Source organism: Solenopsis invicta, chromosome 5 (assembly GCF_016802725.1).
Source record: "Solenopsis invicta isolate M01_SB chromosome 5, UNIL_Sinv_3.0, whole genome shotgun sequence".
Lineage (NCBI taxonomy): Eukaryota > Metazoa > Arthropoda > Insecta > Hymenoptera > Formicidae > Solenopsis > Solenopsis invicta.
In genome coordinates, this window is record NC_052668.1 from 12,585,149 (window position 1) to 12,607,790 (window position 22,642).

General features: G+C 35.7%; 3 protein-coding genes across 4 annotated transcripts; 1 reads left to right on the top strand and 2 right to left on the bottom strand.

Moving 5' to 3' along the window:
- Positions 1–1,355: 1,355 nt before the first annotated feature.
- On the bottom strand, positions 1,356–3,152 carry LOC105199988 (coiled-coil domain-containing protein 103). The gene is made up of 4 exons (XM_011167330.3): positions 3,039–3,152; positions 2,608–2,871; positions 1,775–2,025; positions 1,356–1,713 (listed from the first exon to the last, which is right to left on the bottom strand). Exons 2-4 carry the CDS (start codon positions 2,758–2,760, stop codon positions 1,419–1,421), a joined length of 699 nt encoding a protein of 232 aa, XP_011165632.2. The 5' UTR covers positions 2,761–2,871; positions 3,039–3,152; the 3' UTR covers positions 1,356–1,418.
- On the bottom strand, positions 2,901–21,387 carry LOC105199987 (transient receptor potential cation channel subfamily V member 5). Of its 2 annotated transcripts, XM_011167328.3 has the most exons (15): positions 20,670–21,386; positions 11,690–11,868; positions 11,516–11,603; positions 10,032–10,208; positions 9,359–9,560; positions 8,932–9,085; positions 8,463–8,717; positions 8,309–8,391; positions 7,658–8,164; positions 6,733–6,898; positions 5,946–6,207; positions 4,102–4,283; positions 3,740–3,856; positions 3,233–3,358; positions 2,901–3,168 (listed from the first exon to the last, which is right to left on the bottom strand). In XM_011167328.3, the coding sequence occupies exons 1-15, from the start codon at positions 20,758–20,760 to the stop codon at positions 3,061–3,063; spliced, it is 2,697 nt and encodes an 898-aa protein (XP_011165630.1). In that variant the 5' UTR covers positions 20,761–21,386; the 3' UTR covers positions 2,901–3,060. The 2 variants fall into 2 exon arrangements, with proteins under 2 accessions (XP_011165630.1, XP_039305283.1); XM_039449349.1 differs by having other exon boundaries at positions 2,901–3,358; positions 20,670–21,387.
- LOC113003395 lies at positions 15,333–20,634 on the top strand. The gene is made up of 4 exons (XM_026132658.2): positions 15,333–15,644; positions 16,477–16,692; positions 17,328–17,360; positions 19,712–20,634. The coding sequence occupies exons 1-4, from the start codon at positions 15,507–15,509 to the stop codon at positions 19,967–19,969; spliced, it is 645 nt and encodes a 214-aa protein (XP_025988443.1). The 5' UTR covers positions 15,333–15,506; the 3' UTR covers positions 19,970–20,634.
- Positions 21,388–22,642: the final 1,255 nt, after the last annotated feature.

A 22,642-nucleotide genomic window follows, 5' to 3' on the forward strand; every position in this document is an offset into this window, starting at 1 on the left:
ACGACGATGGCGCGACGAGACGTCGCTTGTTTACCTTTCCAGACGCACGCGCGCGCACGCACAGCCAGCAACCGAGTTGCGTGTACGTGTGCATCATGGCGGTCCCGTGAGACGCGCGGACGGGAAACGCGGTGAGTACGTAGGCGTCGATCCTAACCGCGACGAAGACGTGTGACGCGCACTTGCGCACGTAAGATTAGACCGACGTGTGCTCTATCGTTATCACATTTTACGGCGATAGCCACGTCGTTTTTCGAGTATGCGGTGCCGTGCGCCGCGTGCCGCCATCTTGTCCACTCGGTCACGTGGTCGCGCCGTCTGCTCCGAATCGACTTCGACCTTTATCGAATTGCGAGATTATATAGCATTTTAAATATTCAAATTAGGACATCGTGGTCGATTTTAAGAACATGTTCTTCAATTAATTTTTAATTGATTCAATTCCGGATGGATTGTTTATAATAATTACGATAAGTAAGTTAATTTTTTAAAACTAAATTAAGTTGAAGTTAATAGTTTATAAAATTAATTTAGTTGTGTTAATAATTACATTTAGATTAAATTAACTAAAATTAAAAGTTAATTAAAAGTTAATTTTGAAAAGTCTTATTTATATTATATTCGAAAGTTATAATTTTTTAACGTTGGATTATTTAAAACAATAATTTGGATTATCGATTAAATTTAATATTTTATTTGTAAATTTATATGAAGTAATAAAGAAATATTGTTTTTTGTGTGAGAACGTATTTTTTCTTTTAAATAGGTAAATTTTGACCTTTGGACAAAAGTTAATAACCAAGTCTATGTGTTTTAGAAATAACTCATTAAAATAAAAAAAATAACTAAGTTAGATTAAAAATTATTAACTTTTTAACTTTATTATTTTATTTTTAACTTTTTAATTAGTTAATACCCAGCTTTGGTAATAATAATTAAACTAAAGTCTTTACGTTTGTTTTATCTTTTCCGTTTATCTTTATTGATAAAATTACTTTGTATAATGAACATATTGTGCTTTTAATTTAAAAATATTCAATTAACCCCAGAGAGAGCTACTCATATTTTTTTTAACATTAATATTAAGGTTAAAATTTATCTATATCATTGAGAACTTTTTTCACACTTTAAAAAATTTTATTAGATTTTTTATTTTATAGGTTGTGTTAAAATAATCGAACCAACTATTTTAATATAAACAAATCTTATTAATAAATATGATCTTAAACTATTAAAATTTTAATATTGAAAACTGTACTAAACTTGAATTGGCACTTGGGTGAAAATTCACTTGCAGTAACATTTCAGGATTAATCCAGATGAATTGTTTATACTAATAATAATAATAGTAATAATTTAACAGTCTTCAATTATTTATTTTGTTTCACTATTTATAAGAAGAGCTACACTGTACTTTGTTAATCGAGTTTAACTCCATATTTCACGGCTAACGATTCAATCGTGTTTTCCAAAGATTTGTCTGGTGACAATTTGAGCAATTGCCGAAAAAGTTGTTCATATGTAGATTTCTCGTCTCTCGTCATGAAGCATACCATTAGATCAAACCTGTTACACACGCTCAGTATACCGAGAAGTTCTACAATTGACGTTACATCGTTTATCTTTGACGAATGCTGCAGACATGTGTTTGCGAAGTCACCGAGGAAAGACGCCGGAATTTCCACCCGAAAGACGTGATGTTGCAAGTCGTTCCTGCAATAGAAACATACCGCTGACACATGATAGACATTCTTACATGTCCCGCGATTCTCACCTTAGGTTCCATACGCAGGCAAACTTGCCGGAGTGATCCGCGATTGTTCTCCAAGATTGTAAAAAATCCTCGCATATCTCTCGAGACTTTTTCACAATATTTCCATTGCTCTCCTTATCGCGTGTCGATTTTCTCGAAGCTGCGGATGCAGTCGAGTCAGGCTTGGTAGCATTAATCAGCGGATTCCACTGTACGCCGATCTTTGGTTTCATGTCGTTCCGATCCAAGGGTTTCAAGTGAGCACCGTTCACCTGTTATAATTAATCAGTTAACTTGAAATTTGAACGAAACTAGAGGAAACTACAAACTGGAAAATTTTTAGATTTTTTACTTATAAATTTATTAATTTCAATTATAATTTTTTTATTATTTATTTTAAATTATAAATTATATTAGTTTTAATTTTATTATAATTTTAAAATACAAAAATTCTATAAAATTCGAACATAAATTGAAGATCGGTAAAACTAGGAACGAATGGTAATTACGTCATGTTCCATGCTGTGTGCATCACTAGATCATGAATTTTCTATTCGGATCATTTTTTAAACATTTTTTAAATATAAACAAATACACTATTATAAAATATTTATTTAATAGATAATTTTTCAAAATAGTAACGTCATGCGCTTACCCATGATACACGATGTGATAATTATTCCGTACGTGTTAATTACAGCATTAATAAATAATATAAAATATTTTATGATAATGTATTTGTTTATATTAAAAAAAATAAAAAAATGATTTCTTTTTCTCTAGGAACTATGCACAACAACATGTAGACAAAATTTCTAGATTGTACGTCAACAAATAACCAAGATTACAATCACCATCTGTCTGAAGTGCTCATATGTTGGAACTGATTGTTCAATCGCTCGAATTTTAGCGTCGTTTTGTAATTTATATAATTCGTCGGCCGCGAGAGCCGCGTGAAGTTCCTCTTCCAAGTTTCTACAATCTATCGGTGCTTTTAACGCACTCATTGTCTTCTTTCTTTTCAGCGCGTTCTCCACTCGAGTTCTAAGACAGTCCGAGTCTGTCCGACATGATAACACGACGTTTCGTTGTCATGGAAACTCCAGTATTAGCTCGATCTATTGATTAAAATTTTACTTGCTCCAAGTTTATAACGCAATCTTTTTATTTTCTTATAATTCGTACAAAATTATTTCGTAGCCAGAAATAAGTTAAATTAATTAATTAACAATTTTCAAAAATAGAAAGTTTGCACAAAGTTCGAGATAAACAAGATGTTCATTACTTTTTTTAATGGGCTTCCCCGCTCAAGACAGAATCTTCTCCTTTGACATCCTGCATTGTCTTTTCTTCAACAATTTTTCGTGGGTTCTCTTCATCTCGAGTATCTCCTTCATCTCTTCCTTGTCCTCCTCCTAAAATCGATACCGCGGATGGTCTATTTGTTCTAGATGCAGATTTACGTATATGTATACTCACAGTTTGATGTAATCGAAGAACCAACGCAGGACGGCCGTCGGACATGGGCTGAGAATAGTCTGTCAATTTTTTCAGCCTTTCAGCGGGACTGACACCTCTCTCCACGACCAAAACTATCCGCGCCCACTGACACGTATGAAACAAAGAATCAGTCAGTGTAAAATTTAATTGTGATTTTTCATTCAGACCGCGTGTACTATCGATGAACGGTTCATATTGGTGAATTTATTGTACATGTCAGAAATTATATTTAGAGTTTATAATATTATAAATACATAAATGTATGCATAATATATTTGTGATATATAATTTTATTTAATTTCTCAAAATAGTAATAATGTCATGCGCGTAATACACAAGGTGATAATCATTCTGTACGTGTTAATCAATGATATTATAAAATATTTTATGATATTGTATTTGTTAATATTAAAAAAAATTTTGTTAATGGTCTGAATTTAACATGGTTTGGTGATATACACGGCATGGAACATGTTAATGACGTACTTGCCGCTGCCATTCATTCCTGGTTTCGGCGATCTTCTGGTAAGTGTTGCCCATCATGGCGATCAACATGTTTACGAGCAGGATCGCCACGATCACCATGTACAACACGAACAGCAGCTGCAATTAGTAGCGATTATCGCTGTAACGCTATTCGACGGAGTGTATTTGACGTTCTTTTACAGAATGAATTATCCGTTATGCCAAAAATTTGTATGAATTATCTAACTGTCGTTGAAACATGTCGTGCGAATATTAATTAGCAAATGTGAACTGATGTGAACGAGACGGTACTGTTTATCTCTATCTGTAAATACTGATATTATATGCGTCTCTAAGTGAGCACATTCGAGCAAGCAAAATACCTTGGCCTCGAACTCGTGCTCGGTTCTTTCAAACGCGCCAAAGTAATCTCCGAAGTTCGTCATGCTCATCAGGAACATCGCCATGACGCTCTCCATCGGCGACGGCATCGGATTCGTTATCGAGTCGTCGGTGCCCTCCGGAGTGTTCGGATTGTCGAACGACAGGAATATGATGTAGTACGCTGCAAAAAAAATGCGACATTCATTTCATTTGTAGCGACGTATCCTTTACATCTTGTGCAGCTATCCGAGATGCCTCAGAAGACGTCGTCGTCGCGAAAAATATTTCGAAGATCATAGAGATCCTATGATCGTATCCGAGGAGCTAATTCGACCGATTCGACCGTAAGATTTTTTATTGAGAAAGCCTCAGGAAAATTATAGAGACCCTTCAATCAGAATCTGGTCATAAGACGATTATAGTAAAAGAGAAAATGAATTTGGTTTTCTAATGACTTTCTTTTATGAAATAAATAACTATAAACAAAATCAGAAGAAAGATTTATAAAAGTCTAACGCAGTTTACAAAAAGAAACGACTTGGAAATATTATATTAGCTAAATGTCTAGCCAATTTTTTTTCTGTTTCTATTTAAAAATTGACCTTTCTAATTTGAAACCTCTAATTAGAAGCCCGTTTTCCGCATTTTCGATTGATTGAAAATTTGTTAATTTAATCATTGTTTAATTATTTAATTAATGTAAATATAATAATTGCATAAATGGTTAATTATTATAAATATTCATTAAATTTGTAAAAAAATTGCTGTTATGTTCCGGTATTGCTAAAAATTAGCAATTAGAGATAAAATACATTTGCTATAAGATACAACTTTATTAAAGCTTTAAATTTTATCAAGTTAAAATTAAAAGCGTGCTTTAAAAATAGCAATAAAGTGACAGCTACGTCAAGAGATCCTGCAAAAGAGAGGTGCGTACATTTATTGAAAGTCTTCTATTAGAAATTGGTCATAAGATTTCATCAAATTTCTGCAGGTGACAGAAGCTCTCTCGTGGCCAATCTTTGATTAGAGGGTTTCTAGTCCCTTTTACTCGCATGAATTTGACGGAATCTTATGGCCCGTCTCTGCTTAGAGAATCTGTAACATTTAGTAGCGCTTTCTCATTCTTTTTCGCTTTTATTCTTCTTTTATCTCTTTCTTCTCTCCGGAATTGGCAAAACGTGGCAAACCAAAGACTGGCTGTCTTACCAGAGTCTAATTGTAGGGTCTCTGTAAGAAGTCGTATCCGCGAGCGAACAGACGGTCCATTCAAGCGGCAATGGCGCCGCGCCATTTGATTGTGCGAAAAGTAAAAGACACGTTACAATGGCACGTAGCGTTACGGCCACGCTGCTAGTAGTTGCATAACGGCGTGTATCGCACCATTTAACGTATCCCGCGACCTTCTCGGCCTAATGCTTCTCTCTGCGATTTCCTCTCCGTCGTTCATCCGTACGAGAAAAAGCCTTCGGCGATGTGTGTCAATGTCGCGTTGCAGCGTCCAGCAAAATCGTCGATTAGATCACACGACGTTACGCGCGTCCGATGTCGCGACGTCGTTATATCAGCGCCTAATGAACAATCGTTGGGAGTCAATAGAATAAGGTACCGGCCGGCGCGGCGTGTCACCGGTGAAATTGATGATGTCTCTCGTCAGTTACACGTGTCATCGTGTCACTTCGGCTTTGATAAACAATTGCGATAATCGGCAGCAAGGTTGTCCATTTATTATACTTGGAACTGGCCTCATTCATAAAGATAAATACAACAGCTGTCATACGAAATTAAAGGAAGGAATACAAGGGTCCTCTTTCTTTTTCCTGAAAAACGTCGTGCGAATTACCTTGGGAGAATCCCATAACGAAGACAAGGTAGATGCAGACGAATCTGAGGAGGTCGCCCATGATCATCCTGTAAATCATCACGACGAACGGCCCCACCGTCTTGAAGCCCCGGCAGAAGAACAGAAAGTACGGCGCGGTCGTCAGCATCACCACGACCGCCAGTATGTCTTCGATCTCGTCCGCGCAGACAAATCGCAAAAATGGGAACGACAGCAGGATACAGCACGAGAACAGAAACATCACGCGCGATGGCGCCGTCGCCTGAAAAACCGCGCTCGCGATAACACGTATGTCACGAGTATCGTATCCTGGTGAAAAGTTTTCTCATAGTTTTTATACGAATTGGGATATTTTTCAGCAATACTAGGAAAGTCTATATCTTCTTTTGGAATTTTTCATACGTGTGAATTTTAAAGTATTTTGAGATTTCTCATCTCATCGCAGAACAAAAATTAGTATCAAATCAATTCATTGTTTCGTGTATAAGCAAGAATGCAAAATTATCTCGGAAGAATTTATAATCTTAAACAGAATTTTCTTCGTATAAGAAAATTATCCGTTTAAAATTATAAATTCTTTCACGAAGATTTTATATTCCTGCTTATATATGAAACAACGAATTGTTGATTTGATATTATCTTTTTTTTCTGTGATTCCTCTTCTCTTACAAAAAAATACACCCAACTAAGAACAGCCTCTTGTGAACATTTGAAGTATAGAATAATTTCTGTTACACATCTTTTAATCTAATTATCTTTTGCATATCGAGAACGTCTTGATTCTTACGAGATTTTCGATGAACATGTTGAGACCTAAAAATCTCGCCTCCCTCAATGCAGCCAAGATATAAAGCACCGCTGCGATGTACATAAAAGTTTCCGCAGTTAGACGAATCTTCGCACTCGTTTCTGTTAGCTGCATCAGTCTACACTCCTCGGCGAAATCGTCCCACCTATCAAATAAAAATTCATTTTCTTTCTATGATACCAGAAATGTACAGTCACGAAGCTACTAAAATCATCCGAACGTAGGATATTTCGAGACTTTACTTTATGCAACAATAAATAGTATTAATCTTTTTATGGAAACTCGATTAGAAGTGAAAACTCTTGCCAATGATACATTTTCAAAAACAAATTTATGTCCAAATTGAAAAAATTCACTGAACTATTATTAATAAAATCAGATTGAAAAATGTAAGTAAAATTACAGCAAAGATTTTACTTCATCTTTATCTTTATCTGTTTTATTTAAGTTCAAAAATGTATGTAAAAGATAATAAAATTATGGTGGAATATTAAACAATATTTAAATTATAATAATATTTAAATATATAAATAATATATTAAATAAAGTTAATCAAATATACAGTCACAAAACTAATTGTGTGTACACACAAAATATTGAGAATTTATTTTATACTACACATCAAAAGCACGTTTTTGGTGAAAATGCATTATTGGCAAGGGTTCATTTCAAATCGAATTAAAATAAATCGAATTAAAATCCTAAAATTATAAAATTTGATAAATTTATAGCATTCATCAAATTTCCATATTCCGTGTTCGGACAATTAGTTTGATAATTGTATATTATATATTCAAGTATTCATATAAATCCTTCCAGCATTAAATTTTATCATAAAACTTGAAAAATTATATATTATTTCATTAACAGTTCTTTTAAATTTCTTTATATTATTTTAATATACCAGTAATCGGTTTGCGCGACGTCATCGACAACTGCCTTGACAGTCGAATTTTCGGCTACGACAGTTTTATTGTAGAGATCTGTGAAATAGTCCGACGTATTTGGAGAGCTGTCGGTATACCACGGCGTATGGATGGTGGCCTCGTCAGGAGGACTCAGAATGCCCTCGTTTTCGTTCAACGTCAAGAGCAAAATGCTCTTCAAGGCCGACGTGATATTCGATGTTACTTGCAGCTGGATTTTCTCCAATGATTCCTGCGTCATGTTTAAGGATGACTTGAGATTCGACGCAAAAGCCGCCACGAAGCTATTCGTAACCAGTTCCGACAGATCCGAGCTTTGGAGGGGCTTGAGAATTATGGGCTCTGTTATATTTGAAGAATTTGTCTTCGTCGACGTATCGTTCGCGTTTTCATCTGTTTCCATGGTCGACGGGCCAGGGCGAAGAGTGAAGCTAATCAGCGACAGCACGAAGTGGAAGCAGAAGAGGAAGAATTGACGGTAAAATCTAAAAATTAATAAAAAGTCTTTATTCTAAGCACATATCGCATTACACTGATTTTTTTATATTTCATTGAAAAAGAGGCATTAACGTATTTAATAAAAAATGTTTTTTTTAAGTAAAGAGATCCTTTCTTCTTCTTTTACGTACCGAGATTTAACGAAAGTGTTCCACTTGGCGTTTAGCAGATCGACTAGCATTCCGTCCATCAACTCTAAATGTTCATCTTTGTCCTACAATCATTGTGAAATAATTCTGTATGCATCTCAATAATAAACTGTAATTCATTCATTCCTTCGCTTACGCCAAAAACAACCAGATTCAGGGCAGAAGTTTTGTTAATTGTCCCCGTGTTAACATCGATCGTATCTATTTGCGATAAAGGGTAGGCTGCGCAAGTTATACTACCGATTTGCCAGTATATCTCTCTTTCGATGTTCAGGATGTGAAAGAACATCTCGATCCTGGCCAACTTTGCTGCTAAGGTCAACGGAGTTAGGTGTTGAACGTTTCTTATGTCGAGAGAAGCTCCTACCTCATAAGCCATGTCGAACGTAGCCTGAAATTAAATTGAAGATCAAAATAATGACGAATGTCTGCAAATTATTCAAAGTGCTTTTCTTTTATTAATAAAATAGATATGTTGCCCTTACATTTTTTCTGATGATTCAGTCAATTATTATTAAATTAATTATCAAGATTATTAAATATATTATTATTCAAGTAATATTTTTAAGAAACTAGCACAAAGGTAGCGAAAATGTAATACTCACTATTTTCTCGTATATCACCAGCATGTGCAAAACGGTGTTGCCATTCGTGTCCTGCTTATCAGGATCCGCGCCTCTGGCTAGTATAAGCCTGTAGCACTCTTCCTGACCGAGGCATGCGGCGAAACTCAACGGATATTCTCCCCAGTACACATAGCTAAAATGATAAAATGGATAACTTCATCGAGTTAGACGTGTAAGGCTATGTATGTTACGTTCTCGACATCGTGCTTGACAAGATTCATTAAAATCTTTGATGGATAAGCTTGTTTATATGTCCCGTGGAATTTAACTCGTCGCGATACTGGGTCACAAATCGAAACGAATGTTGTTTGCAGCTGTTTAACAATTTCACAATGGAATCTTCTCCGTCGTGCAGTTAAGCGAGAGGCAACGATCTAAATCTAATGTCTCATTTCCGAAGAAATACCCATTGTAATCGGTCTCCGGTGTGACGCACACCCACTCGTGGTCCATACTGTCAAACCTCGACGCCTTCTGGTCCTCCGGACACATGAAGGTGCCGAAGCACCTTTCGTGGATAATGCGCGGATCGTCCGCTCCACTATCCAGAAGAAACTTGACCAACGACGGGTCCTCGTTAACGATAGCGATGTGCAAGACATTCTCCCCTAAATCCAAAGTAAATTATAACGCCGAAAGCGGTAACTGCCGGAGAGATACAGACCTCTTTTCCGCTAGATTATATTTCTACGAATTCAAAGTGTGTCACATATATCATATATCTATTTGCATTAATATTTTCTGCGACAATACGTTTTGTTGCACAATGAAATTTACGATTTGAATTCAGAAGAACTTCTCGATTAAAAAATGATAAAAGCCGCGAGGGGTCCCGGTGAGAGAATAAATTTACCTTGAAAATGCTAATCTCCCATTACGCAAGTAATACTCTATGAATAGATAATTTATCCACAGGCTTATCGTGGAATTTATCGGTAATGGATATTCTATGGACAATTTATAAGACTGCCTCGTGAACGAGATGCAATAGCAGCTCCAAGTCACGGCATTTAATTCATTTCAGAATCGATGATATCGTCACGTGTTTCATAATGATCTGCAGGAAGACTCAATCTTACCGTAATACTCGTCGCACAAATAAATATCGTATATAAGCAGAGGATAGAAACGCAACAGTCGTTTCGCCAAATCGGCGTGGATGGCTGTCGCGTTCAACATGCACAAATGCAAAATGGTTTCGCCGACGGCACCTCTGTCGCTCAGATTCCAGCACACCAGCCTATATTTGCTTTTATCTGCCAAGAATTTATTTGTCGAATAGATTATATTGTGTAACTCCGCGGGTCGTAATTTAAATAGCCATACGTGGAAAGAACGGTTTTGCTGAAGCATGTTTAGTTGGATGCAGATCAAAGAATAACTTTGTCGGACTGTCAAAATAATTGCGAAAGACGTTCGAGCGTAATGAGCAATATTGTAAAGTTTTGATATTCTAGCAACTAGCATGAGCATCCTACATTCCTATAAACGTGTAATATTATTTAATATTAAGTAATTCTAGGTATATTCTTAGAACATTAAATGTAATATTTCAGTTAATATAATATTAAATAATATTCCTGAGATATCAATATAAATATGTCTTTTCATTAAAATAAAATAAAATTTATGCAAAAAAAGAGTATATAAAATGTCATATCACGCACAAAAATTGAGTTTAAATTTATTATTAATAATTTTATAACATATTTCAAGAAACGTTTATTCCTTCAAATCACAACTATATGAATATTTTTTATGAAAATTAAAGTAATACACCAAAATTATTATTTAAAATAAACATATAACATTAATAGAATATTTTCAGGATATTAACAAATATAAAACAATTTTATTAAAATCACTTGTAAGCAGCGCTGTTAGAAGCGTCCGATTACAGCGATTGCGGAAATCTTAATATTGTTTATATATATGGATTAAAGGTATGCCGAGTTCTTTTTATCCATGGCTTTGCTGGTCTTCGTCGATGTCTGGTAGGAATCAAGCCATCTCCTCTATCTACATACACGGTGGGAAAGTTGCACTTCAGGTCCGACAAACCGTTAGTGACTCAGCCGAATATCAGATCAACAATGGCCAGATATAATTATTATTATTGGAAATATTATTATGCGTATTACTTGAAATTTGTCTCACGCTGATGATAACTCCAAAGAGAGTCGAAACGTTCGAACATTATCTTAATGAATAAAAGAATTCTTTGTCTATGACTGACTAATTCACTTTGCGCAAATATAGCTGCGCGATACTCTCATTAGCCTTTTACTTATTCTTATTGTATTAATAAATATTAAATAATAATTTTGGAGAATGTTCAAAGTAATATTATTTTAATTTTTAATAATATTCATATATCATATTTTTAATAATATTCTAGGAATATTGCGTGCTTATAGGGATAATTATTAATTACAAATTTTAACTAGCTAGCTAAATTTTTAGATACTTTATAGCAAAAACCGTTCTTTCTGTGCAAAAGTATCTTTGCGTAGTCCGACAATAATTTATATTGCAACGAAGTGAAGTTTCGTCGCGACATTACCTATCTTAGCTTCGTCGACTTCCTCATCGCCCATATCCTTATCGATATCGTAATCCGCTGGATTTTCCATGGCTTTCAAAGGTGGTAGCTGTGCAGAACGAAAGATGCGAAAGAAAAATTATTGAAGGCACCGATATCGCAATCAAGAGAGCAGCAACGGGGCTGATCGCGTACCATTTTATGTCGCGGACGATCCTTATTTCGTAGGAGGACCAATTTTTCTATGGGTATCCATTTGCCCTTTCCTTTGTTGTACAAAAACGGCTCGACCTTCGTTCTCATCGCGTGATCCAACTCCGCGTACTGCTTGGTCTGAGAGGCTCTCTTCATCATATCCACTAACAATCCGCCACCTGCAACGGATAGATAGCTAAATATCTGACCGTACGTTCCGACAGCAAGAAAAACGAGCGCAGTAAAAACAATTGTTTTTTTAAAATAAGAAAAAGGAGAAAAAAAGTAGTTTCAACTTAATTTTGCGCCATGACTATAGTTTTAAAGACTCGGGAAAAAACCCGTTTTTTTTTCAATTTTTCCACGGATTTTTTCGGTTTTTTTCCTAAGGGTAGAAAAATTCATCGGAAAAATTCAAAAAATATGAAAGTTTTACGACATGATTTCTTAACTTTAGTTTGCCATACTTATTTTCAAATCCGTAGTTTACCATACTTCGTGAGATAGCTCAATTTTCCGTTTTATTACTTTCATACTAATTAAAGTTTTTAAGCTTGTATTATAAAAATTAAAAATATGTAGTCTAAATTCAATGTTCATAAGATAATAGCAGGTCGAGAAAATAATTTGAATTTAAAGTAATTACATTTATAACAAAATATGTAGAAAAAAATAAACTATAAAAGAGACTAATATTAATGTAATGAAAGACATTAAAAATTAAGTAACATGTTATTTATATAGTAAAAGCAGCAATTTTTTGCAAAAAAGCATTTTTTTTCGAAAAAAACGGGAATTTTTCCGGTTTTTTTCCAGCGATTTGAAAAAAGTGGTTTTTTTGAAACTATAGCCGTGACTCAGAAACGAGGAATTCGGCGAGGAGAATTGGCGACCGCGGGAAAATCCCTGTCGAGAGTCGGCACGAATTCCGGAAGTCGTGCCAGCGGCTCAGCGCGGTCCGCGAGGTCCGCGCGACGAAGATTCGCGGTCGCGCAAGATCAAATCGCTGACGGCACGTGGACGCGCGCGTTGCGTCACGGATGCAAGTATTTGGATCGCGTCGAGTGCCCTAGAGCCGTTATATCGGGCATTAGCACTTCGCCCGTCACCGTCAAAATCGGTGTAGTGACTCATAACGGACAATAAATACGGGCGAGGCGGAAGAGAGAAAGAAAGAGAACGAGAAACAGAGAAATCGAAGAGCTCGCGGCGGATGAGGATCTCGCAAGCGGACCCTCGAGGGTCCGGGTTGGCTCGATTGGCGTCAATTCCGCGCGGCGCATCGCGAGGGAAGCGTGCACCGTGCCGTGACGGCATCCCTATTTTCGCGATCGGAAAAGCCCTCGACGTTTCCCCGCGCTGGCTAAAAACAACACGTGCAATTGCGTTGCACGCCTTCAATTAGACGCAACCTGCTGTGATATCAGCTCGTGATGTCAGAGTACGCGAACGTTACGAGGGGAACGCCAAAAACGGCGTTCCTTCCTTCTTCTTGCGGGCAGTGCATCACGTAATACATCGCCGAGAGGGAAAGAATAATTGTAATTACCATAACTTAACTGTAATTTATAGTCATTTGAGGTTTTAATCATACATTTATACGTTTCAATCATGCAAATTGTAGCTATAGCCATTATTACTACGTAAATAGTAAGTAAATGTTAAAAAACAGTTATATTTATTTTAATTGCGACTTTTTTTAATAAGAAAGATTTTTTATTTTTACTTTAATTGATCTTGATGTTTTACTGTATTAATATTACTTATTCGAAATTATATGAGTTATTGATATTGAAAATTATGTGATTTATAATGAAAATTCTTCAGCCTTGATTAGATCCTTCATTGATGTAAATTTTTAACAAAGTTGTGCTCGAAATGGACGATGAGCGATTCGACCGTTTGTACATTTATTGTATTGATCCAGCTGTTAAAAGTCATTTCGCGCACCGCTCAGCTTTTTATTATTCTACAATAAAACTCGGGATTTATGCAAATTACGGTCGACCAGCAACGTGCTGATTCCGAATTCGAGTCGAGTCTTCATAACGTCTTTTGTATTGTCTAGTAATTTTATCTTGCGGATCATACTTTAAAAATAACAACGAATTAGGGTAAATTTTAAAAGTTCCATACACCGCTGCTGAGATCACGTGGAATTTTGAAAAGATAAAACTATAACACAACAAAGATTGGTCACCGAGTACAAACGCTGACCGGTACTTTGGTCGAATATAAAGATTTCGTGCATGAAAAGTAAAAAACGTTCGAAATTGAGAAAGTATTATTTCTAGTATCTGAGCAATGAATAGTTAAATATATTTATAATTAAATATATTTTATAATTAGTTCATATATTATATGTAAACGTATCTAAGATTTTTTTTTAGGCAGGGGTTTTGTCAATTTTGTTATACACGTAAATAGCAATTTTTTATGTTAATAAATTGCTTTTTGACTATTTTAGAGCTTAGAATGTTTTCTTGCGTTTCTGATTTTAAACGAGGAAAATAGTAGGTTTTGTAAATCATAATTTTTTAAATTATTTTTTTTTTTTAAAGAAAATAAAGACAAAATGCGGTCTTTTAAAAATTAGATATGTAGCTTTTTGATATTGCTTTTATGATTATTATCACATATCAAATAATTATATTCATATAATTTAATTCATATAATTAAAAAAAAAGAATTTAACAAAGTTCTTTTACATAAGAATACGAATTTACATAAAAATATATAAAAAAGTTTCCTGTATCAAAAATATTGTCAAATATTATTAAAAATAGTATTAAAGAATATTAAAAACATTGATAAAAAGATATTAAATTAAAGTTAAATGAACTAAAACAAATTAACGAATAAAGTAAATATTATTCAATAAAATTTATGATATTAAAGTATTATGCCATAATTGTTTTTATCAAAGCAATTAACATATTTTCAATTTTCTATGATAACAAGAGTTTATTGAGAGTTAAACATATATATTGTTTTATAATTAAAAATGAATAAATAGAATAATAAATTTTGAAGAGAATTTCAGTTCGTTTTAAAACTCCTCTTGAATATATCCATGTATAATATTATAATTATTATTATGTTATTATATTATTATTAATTATTTAATATAATTATTATTGTATAACAATTAATTTATCTCTAATATTCAATCGAGATTCTTAAATAATGCATTGGTGAACAAATACCAGAAGTAAAAGGTACTTAATGTACGTCGAAACGTAGCTGATAAATATATAATGCAGACTGCGTGCGAAGAAATTGAAATAGAAAAGACACATGCATTTTCTTTCGCATCCGTAGGAACATTATTACTTTTACTATCTCATATAAATTCCAAACACGCGTGGTATACCCACAATTAATATTTAATTGTAATTTACGATTAGTATTTTTTTAACACATAATCATCTTCTCTCGGAAAAATCCTTTTTTTTTAATCCTGAAAGACTTTTCCTAGCTAGATTCATGAAGAACGTAAAGGCGAAGAAATATAAAACGGGTAATTTTTTTACCTCCCACTTTCTCTCGTCGACTTCGGTTTCACGTGCGAAATTCGTCGGAGAGGGGGAAGGGGAGGGGGAAGGGGAGGGAGTCAGATAGACGGACGGAGAGGTCGTCGGCACATCAAAGCACATGCAACGCCATCTTGCACAGTCTGGCGCAAGTATTGCACGCACCGTCGCGGCAATTGCTGGCGCAAGTCTGTGGGAAGAGCGAGCGGCCCGGGATTGCCGTCGCCGCCGCGCGGCTACTGTCAGTGATTAGACGTGGCACGGTGCGGCCAATACGACGTATCATGGCGCAGTGGAGGCAGGAGACGATATTGAAGCTGATCGGTGCGTATCGTGCCAGGCGGATCCTTTGGGACCACAACGCGCCGGACTACACCGATCGGAGCAAGAGAATCTACGCGTGGAAGGAAATCGCCGACGAGGTGCGCGACGAACGCCCGAGTATCATAAGTTAACACCGCGCTCTCGCAATTCAAGTGCGCTGCATGCGTTCGAACTGTTTATTTATTTATTTCTCTTTTTTTTCTTTTTTTTTTTGCTCAACATAGACCACTCGTTTAACTTTCGACCTCGCAAAAATATCGATCCGAATGTCGCGGAAATTCAGAAACTCGTACGTTTGACGACGCGTGGAAAATTCGATTCTGTATTGAAAATTACATTCTGTATTGACGACGAGAAAGGGAAAGGTACACACGGAGCAGTAGTGTTTCACGCGGAGAGTTGTGTTATAATTAATAACGGGTCGATAATTTTTTAATTAACGAAAAGCGATATAGCGGTCCTCTCCGCGGCTTCTTTTTCTCTGTATACACACGCACGTGTGCGCGCGCGTTAGTTACGTTAGAAGCACGCTCTGGGCCGAGTGAAAAATAATTCTTGGGCTTGGGAGCGTGTTCCAGACGCGCGCGTCCAACACTTGCGCAAGTCGTTGCGCAATGTTGGCGCATCGCGAGCGCACGGGATGCCGCCGCCGCCACCGCCGCCGCTGCTGCGGTTGGCGGTCGCCGTATAGCGGAAAGCGAAATTCTTGCGTAGGAACGCGTTTGCGTAACGGTCCGCGCGCGCGAAAAGAATCCACGCTTCACTTATTTATTGCCGATTATATAATGCGACTCTAGAATCACTGTCGGCAGCGCGTGTCCGTGGCAACGACGCTAATGCAAATAGTAAGAAATAGAACAAAACAAAAAAAAAAAAGAAAGAAAAACACGCACGTTAGCACGCTCTTATCTCATTGCGGCTTGCACTCAGCTCGGATGCGACGTGATGACGGTGGAGAGGAAGCTGAAGAGCCTGAAGACCCATTTCATGTCGGTCCACAAAGCTTTCGCGAAACGCAGGCTCAAGGCGGATCTGAATCCTGGCTGCGACGTCAGGCCCAAGTGGTTCGCCTACGAGGCCTTGACTTTCCTGAATAAAGGACGCTTGATGCGAATCAATCGCGAGACGCCAAACGTGGAGAAACAGGTGCGCCATGAATTCCCGCGAATATACCCGCTTGCGAATACTTAGCATATGATTAACGACGATATAATTATAATTAAAGTTGATACGATGAGGGTGTTTCTTGTAACTCGATCATTTCGACATCAACATTTTTTTTTTTTTTTTAATAGGATGGGATAATATTTTCATTGACTTAATAATATACATGTTTGAATTTGTTTTTTTATGAACTACCACGCACTACTATGTTAATGGAAACGTGTTGTCCTATTAAAAAAGAATATTGATGATCTCGAAATTCCGTAAAACAATAAGCATGAATAAAAATGCTGCTTATCATAATATTTGCCGCTTCGAAACGAACAGCTTTCTCCTTTGGTATTTTTTCGTATTGTTAGAAACAATAGAGACATTTTCAACGATCGAGTTATACAAATACCTGTGTAATAAAAGCTTGTACATAATGACTAGGAAGGAAAAATTATAGTTACAGTAATGGTTGCAACAATTTCATTTCTCATTTCTGTATCTTCTTATTTTTATTGATTAGCAATTAATCTTTTAGAGTAATAAACTGAAGTTATACCTGCCGTTATTTCACCGCTTGCGAAATAGAATTGCATGCGTTTAATTAATTTACGTTGTCTTCCTTTTAGAATCCCGCGCCCGTCTCTAATTGGAAGTCGCAGGTATTTCAATCTTTCTTGTACTATTCAGATTAAATTAACCGTGGAATGCTACTTACATTTTTCTTACGTTACTACTGCTCTGGACGAAAATTAAACAACAATAAATTTTTATCGCTCAGTTTTTTCGATGCAAAGCACAATATAAGAAATTTTTTAAACATTTTTTTCTATTTTATACGAGGCAAGATGTTAGAATGCTATTTTAATCAAAATCTTTTATTAAGTGTTATTTTACGTTGTTAAAATTTTAACAAAAACTATTAAGCTTGAATTAGCATTTGAGTGAAAATTTACTCACAGTAGCATTCCATGTTAACATTTTTTAAATAGTAGTTTTAACAGATTACGTACTCAGATAGCACACAAATATTGTATGAATGTTTTACGAATAAATTTATTAAGAAATTCATTATTAAGAAATTCATAAATTTATTAAGAATTTAAAAATTTATTTAAAAATTTATTAAGAATATTAAAATATTCTGCAAAAAGTACGAAAAGTAAGGTTAAATAATAATAGTATAATTATAGCATATTCGAATAACTACAAACATAAATTTGTATACAATATTTTATACAATGTTCCACCAGAATATTCTACGTTTCGTAAAATATTTTCGTATTTTTAATATTCAACAAATATTTTATTAAAATATGAGTAGCTCTTTATAATATATCTGTTATAGGCAATTTAATTCATTTAAAAATTATACATAATAGTCGGTCAATGTTTGCTTGTTTTCAAAATTTGCATATTGAAAGTAAAAGTATTCAAATTAATCAAAATGATTTATGCTAATGGATAAGTGGATAATGTAATTATTGATTAAAAAACTGAAAATAGCTTTACAAAAAAATAGGGCAGTCTGCAATTTTCCATAACTCCAACTTCATTAAAAAGTTATTAACAAAGGTAGTTATTTAGAAGCAAATGCATTCATTATTTTTGTTATGAGAAAATTACAAACCCACGTGGAATCTCGCTTCGTGTGCAAAGTAAACACGGATGATGGAGAGTTCCCTCCCTTTCTACGGGAGAATGAAATTCAAAAGATATAACCAAACTCATATCAAATTTTTCGTCGCGATTGACGAAAAATTGATATTGACGTTTCAATTAACCACGTTACCATTTCGGATTTGGATCAAATTGAGTTTGCGTTATATCTTTCGAATGTAACCCACCTATAGGGAGGGTGAAACCCTCCATTGTCCGTATAAACTTGTCACAAAAGAAGAGAATATATGATTTTTTTCTCTGGTCTATCGCGTCATCGTAACATCGTAAAACTCTAGAAGACACAATAAACGGAAAGGGAAAAGGGAACACGGAATAAGCAACAGTTTAATAAGTTGAACAAAGGAAACTTTATATGTTTTCCTTATTTAACGCATTGAACTGTTCCTTATTTCCTGAAACCTGCTTTTTATTATGCATTAGACGAATCCATTGTAGACCTCGCATGAGACTATAAGTAAGGGCTGCGATTCACTTTACAACTTTACACTACAAACGCTTCGAAGCATTCTTTAATTGGTCAATTTGTACAATTCTTCGTTTCGATTGGTCAATGAAACTACACTACAAACGCTTCGAAGCATTTGTAGCGGCGTTAAGTGGAACGTAGTCTATAAGGTTTTCAAACTAAGACTGCCGGAAAAATCAAACAAAATTATTTACCAAAATGTTCATTTTTTGAAAAATATACATAATGCCTGGAAAGTTTAATTAATTCTTTTCTATTGATCATTTTGACCGAACAATTGTGAATTATGCTTATTGACCGGATATTATATATAATTTCTAATTATTCAAATTTTCCATAACGTGTATAATGTATATACATATATGTACATATATTTTTTGTAATACATGTGTGCGTGTGTATTACATTGTTTGCTAATGGTTCCGTTCAGAAGAAAAAAAGAGTTCTGCAACTGTTGTAAGATTCTTTAATATAATTGATCATACATTTAATTTCAGTGAAGAACTAAGGGCAAGAATATTAACGAATCTCATCGGTTGCAAATTTGTTTTTCTTTCTGTTGAACGCAACCATCGTTGATATTGACGAAATGATCCATCAATGATCCAAATCTTTTCTGAATAGAATATTCTATGTATATAAACGGAACATTCGATTACAATATTTCGAAATTAAGAACATTTGTCTCTTTTATTACAAATATTCACGGAATATTCTGTGCTGTCTGAGTGACATGGGGAGTTTTCGAGACCCTCCCGCACGACGTGACACGCGTGTGACGCTGAAAACTTTCGATCTACACGACCCGCTTGTAAAACTCGTCCCGTCGACGTCACCTTTTTTTTTTTCTTTCCACGATTTCAGGAGATCTCGTCAGGCCGCGACGAATTCACGGTTTTTGCCGAGCACGTCGCCATTCGGCTGAAGAATATAATAGACGCGCGTGCAAGACTCGTCGCACAGCATCAGATAAACAACATCCTGTTCGAGGCCGAGATGGGAAAGTATAGTATGCAGCAGCCCTTCGGAACGGACAATCCGGAGATAATGGAGAACCTGGACGAGCCCTCGACGTCAAACGAGGAGAAAGTCATAATAAATAATATTTCTCACGCGGTCTAATCGGACCTTCCCCTTCCCTTCCCCCCTCGCAGGCGCGCGATAATCGCGTTGTGTTCCGAAATCTTCAGCGAATCGTTCGCTTTGCGTTCGCGCTTATATACCTACACGCCCGGCCCGTCCGATTTTTACGGCGCGCGGTCGTTGACAACGGTACACAGTGATCTCTCTCGTTACTTGTCGTAAATAATGCCGAACGAACGGCGAAGAAGGCCATTGGTTTTAACGACGGGTCTTTCGAGGACCGCGAAAACGTTTTGGCATGTCGCTGAATTTGCTCCGCCAGACGTGGCTCTATTTATGTGCCTTCGGTTTTGCCCGGCATGTGTTATATCCTTCGTCGTCACAAACCGCGAAAGCCGCGTTAAACACCAGCTTACGTAGAGCGCGGTTCAATATGCGCTGACAACGCGAAACGCAGAAATCGGCGGTGCTGCGCTTTCATTTTTTTCGCTCTCGTATATTCCGAGTACATACAAGACGAGGTAGACGTAAACACCCACACGTACACGAACGCATACACGGACACATATACATACAAACATCCACATCGATTCTCATATATCGGGGAATTGAATCAATTTCCGTCAATTGTATCTAATTATTTTACGATAATTGAGTCCGCCTTTTTCATTTTGAGAATTGAATAAATTATATATATATACATACTTGTCTGCAACGTATGTTTGATTATTTCACTCACCATTCAAGTTGACTAATTTATAGAGCAGGATGGACGACGTGTCCGTTTGTTTCTTCACGCCGCTCGTAACATTGCTCTCGGTATTACCCATCGTTTACAAAACACTTCACTTCCGACGTTTAAGTGCCTATGGAGGAGATGTGGCTCTCGCATATCGAATATGCGGCACGGTGTATGCAACCGATAGCCGCCGAAATTGATAAACGTGCTATTCGGTTGCCAGGATACCGTAGTCGATTATCGATTAAACGGACCTTCAAACACCTCTTGCTCTCGGACTTACGGCGAAATTCGATCAATCCAATTTAGGCAATTTACCGCGCCTTTTATCATTCCTTCGCAATTGAATTATAACCGTACGTTCTCCACGTTTATCGCGAACCGCGCGGAATATCCTGTCGGAACTTACATCGGAAAACGGAAAACCGCAAAAAATTCCGCAAATTTGACGGTGGAAAGAATTAATTGGGCCAGAGGCCAAAATTCGGTAGGAAATCCTGTTGTTGCGGCTCAACAGGATGCTACGCCGAAAAGGTAATTGTGATCCTTTCATTGATAGAGCGCGCATTGATAAATTCACCAGACGTATCAGTCGGCCGATCGTAGCGGACAAATATACATATAGATGTATATAAACAAGACGTATACAAACGCATTGAGTTCTCTGTATCATTGTATCGAGTTTCCAGGCTCTGCGCACAATAAAGGAATATTAGATATTAAAAATAAAAATGAAAAGTTTAGAATAAATTTTTTCAATGAATATTAAATTTAACGCACAGTGGATACGAATAAAACGTAAGACACCTGGAAAGAACAATTTTATTGCAATATTTAAAAAATTAACTAGATATAGATGAGAAAATAACTTTATGTTGGACTATCAAAATAATTATGCAAGACGTTCAAGATTGATGATGTTGCTGCAAACACTTTTGACATTCCGTATAAGAGCACACAATATTCCTAGAATATTATACAAATATTATTAAAAATTAGAATAATATTCCGAGAATATTTTTTATATATATTCTCTTATATAATATTATTTCAATATCCGTGGAATATTATTAAAATGTTCTACCAATATTATTTTTGTTCAAAAATTAATGTTTGAATTATTATGCATAAAATATTTATGAACTTTAGAATTATTACATTTAAAAGTTGTAATATATTTCCGATTTAAAATATTGAAATAAATAGTATTATTTATATATACTTCTAATAGAATATTCATATAATATTATGAGGAGTGGATATATTTTTTATAAATAATAAATATTTTAGAAATATTATTTGATATTTAAATAGTATTATACGTATTATGCACTTAGGCTTTTAGCATTCAACTTCAACATTTAATATACATTTTTTAATGGTCAAACCTAATTATTTTTAGATCTGTATTTTAGTAGTATTGTTCTTTCTGTGCGTAAATGTGCCGTACAACATAACTTATTGTTTATCTGCAGTATTTATTGAGAAAACTATTTCCAAAATGTTACCTTCTATTCCTAATATTTAATATTTCTCTATTATGCGCAGGGCCTTAAATAGCAATAATAAAAGTTCATTTAACGGCAGTGCTCACCACGTCGAAATAGATTAGTCACGTCGCTTCGATAAAATCGACATTATCATTTAAATACGCTGTAGCAATTTATGCAAGGGTTACGCGACTTCTCCAGCATGCGCTCCATTTTTTCCAGCAGAGTGGGATACAAATTAAGGTTGACAGATTTGTAAGTCACGGTGAAGATCATGAGTTATCTCGTGTCGCGGGGGTCATCGCTCTCGCACAATTACTCAAAGAATGCAAGGTTTGCCGAGGGACTGCCAGGGCAATGTAACAGAAACGCTAACATCGTTTAGGCGTGTCCTCGTCTCTCTCTCTCTCTCGCGTAACAGCGAAATTTCGATAACGCTCGAGTTAGAGCGGATCTAAATGGCGGATTGCGAAACAGTCGATC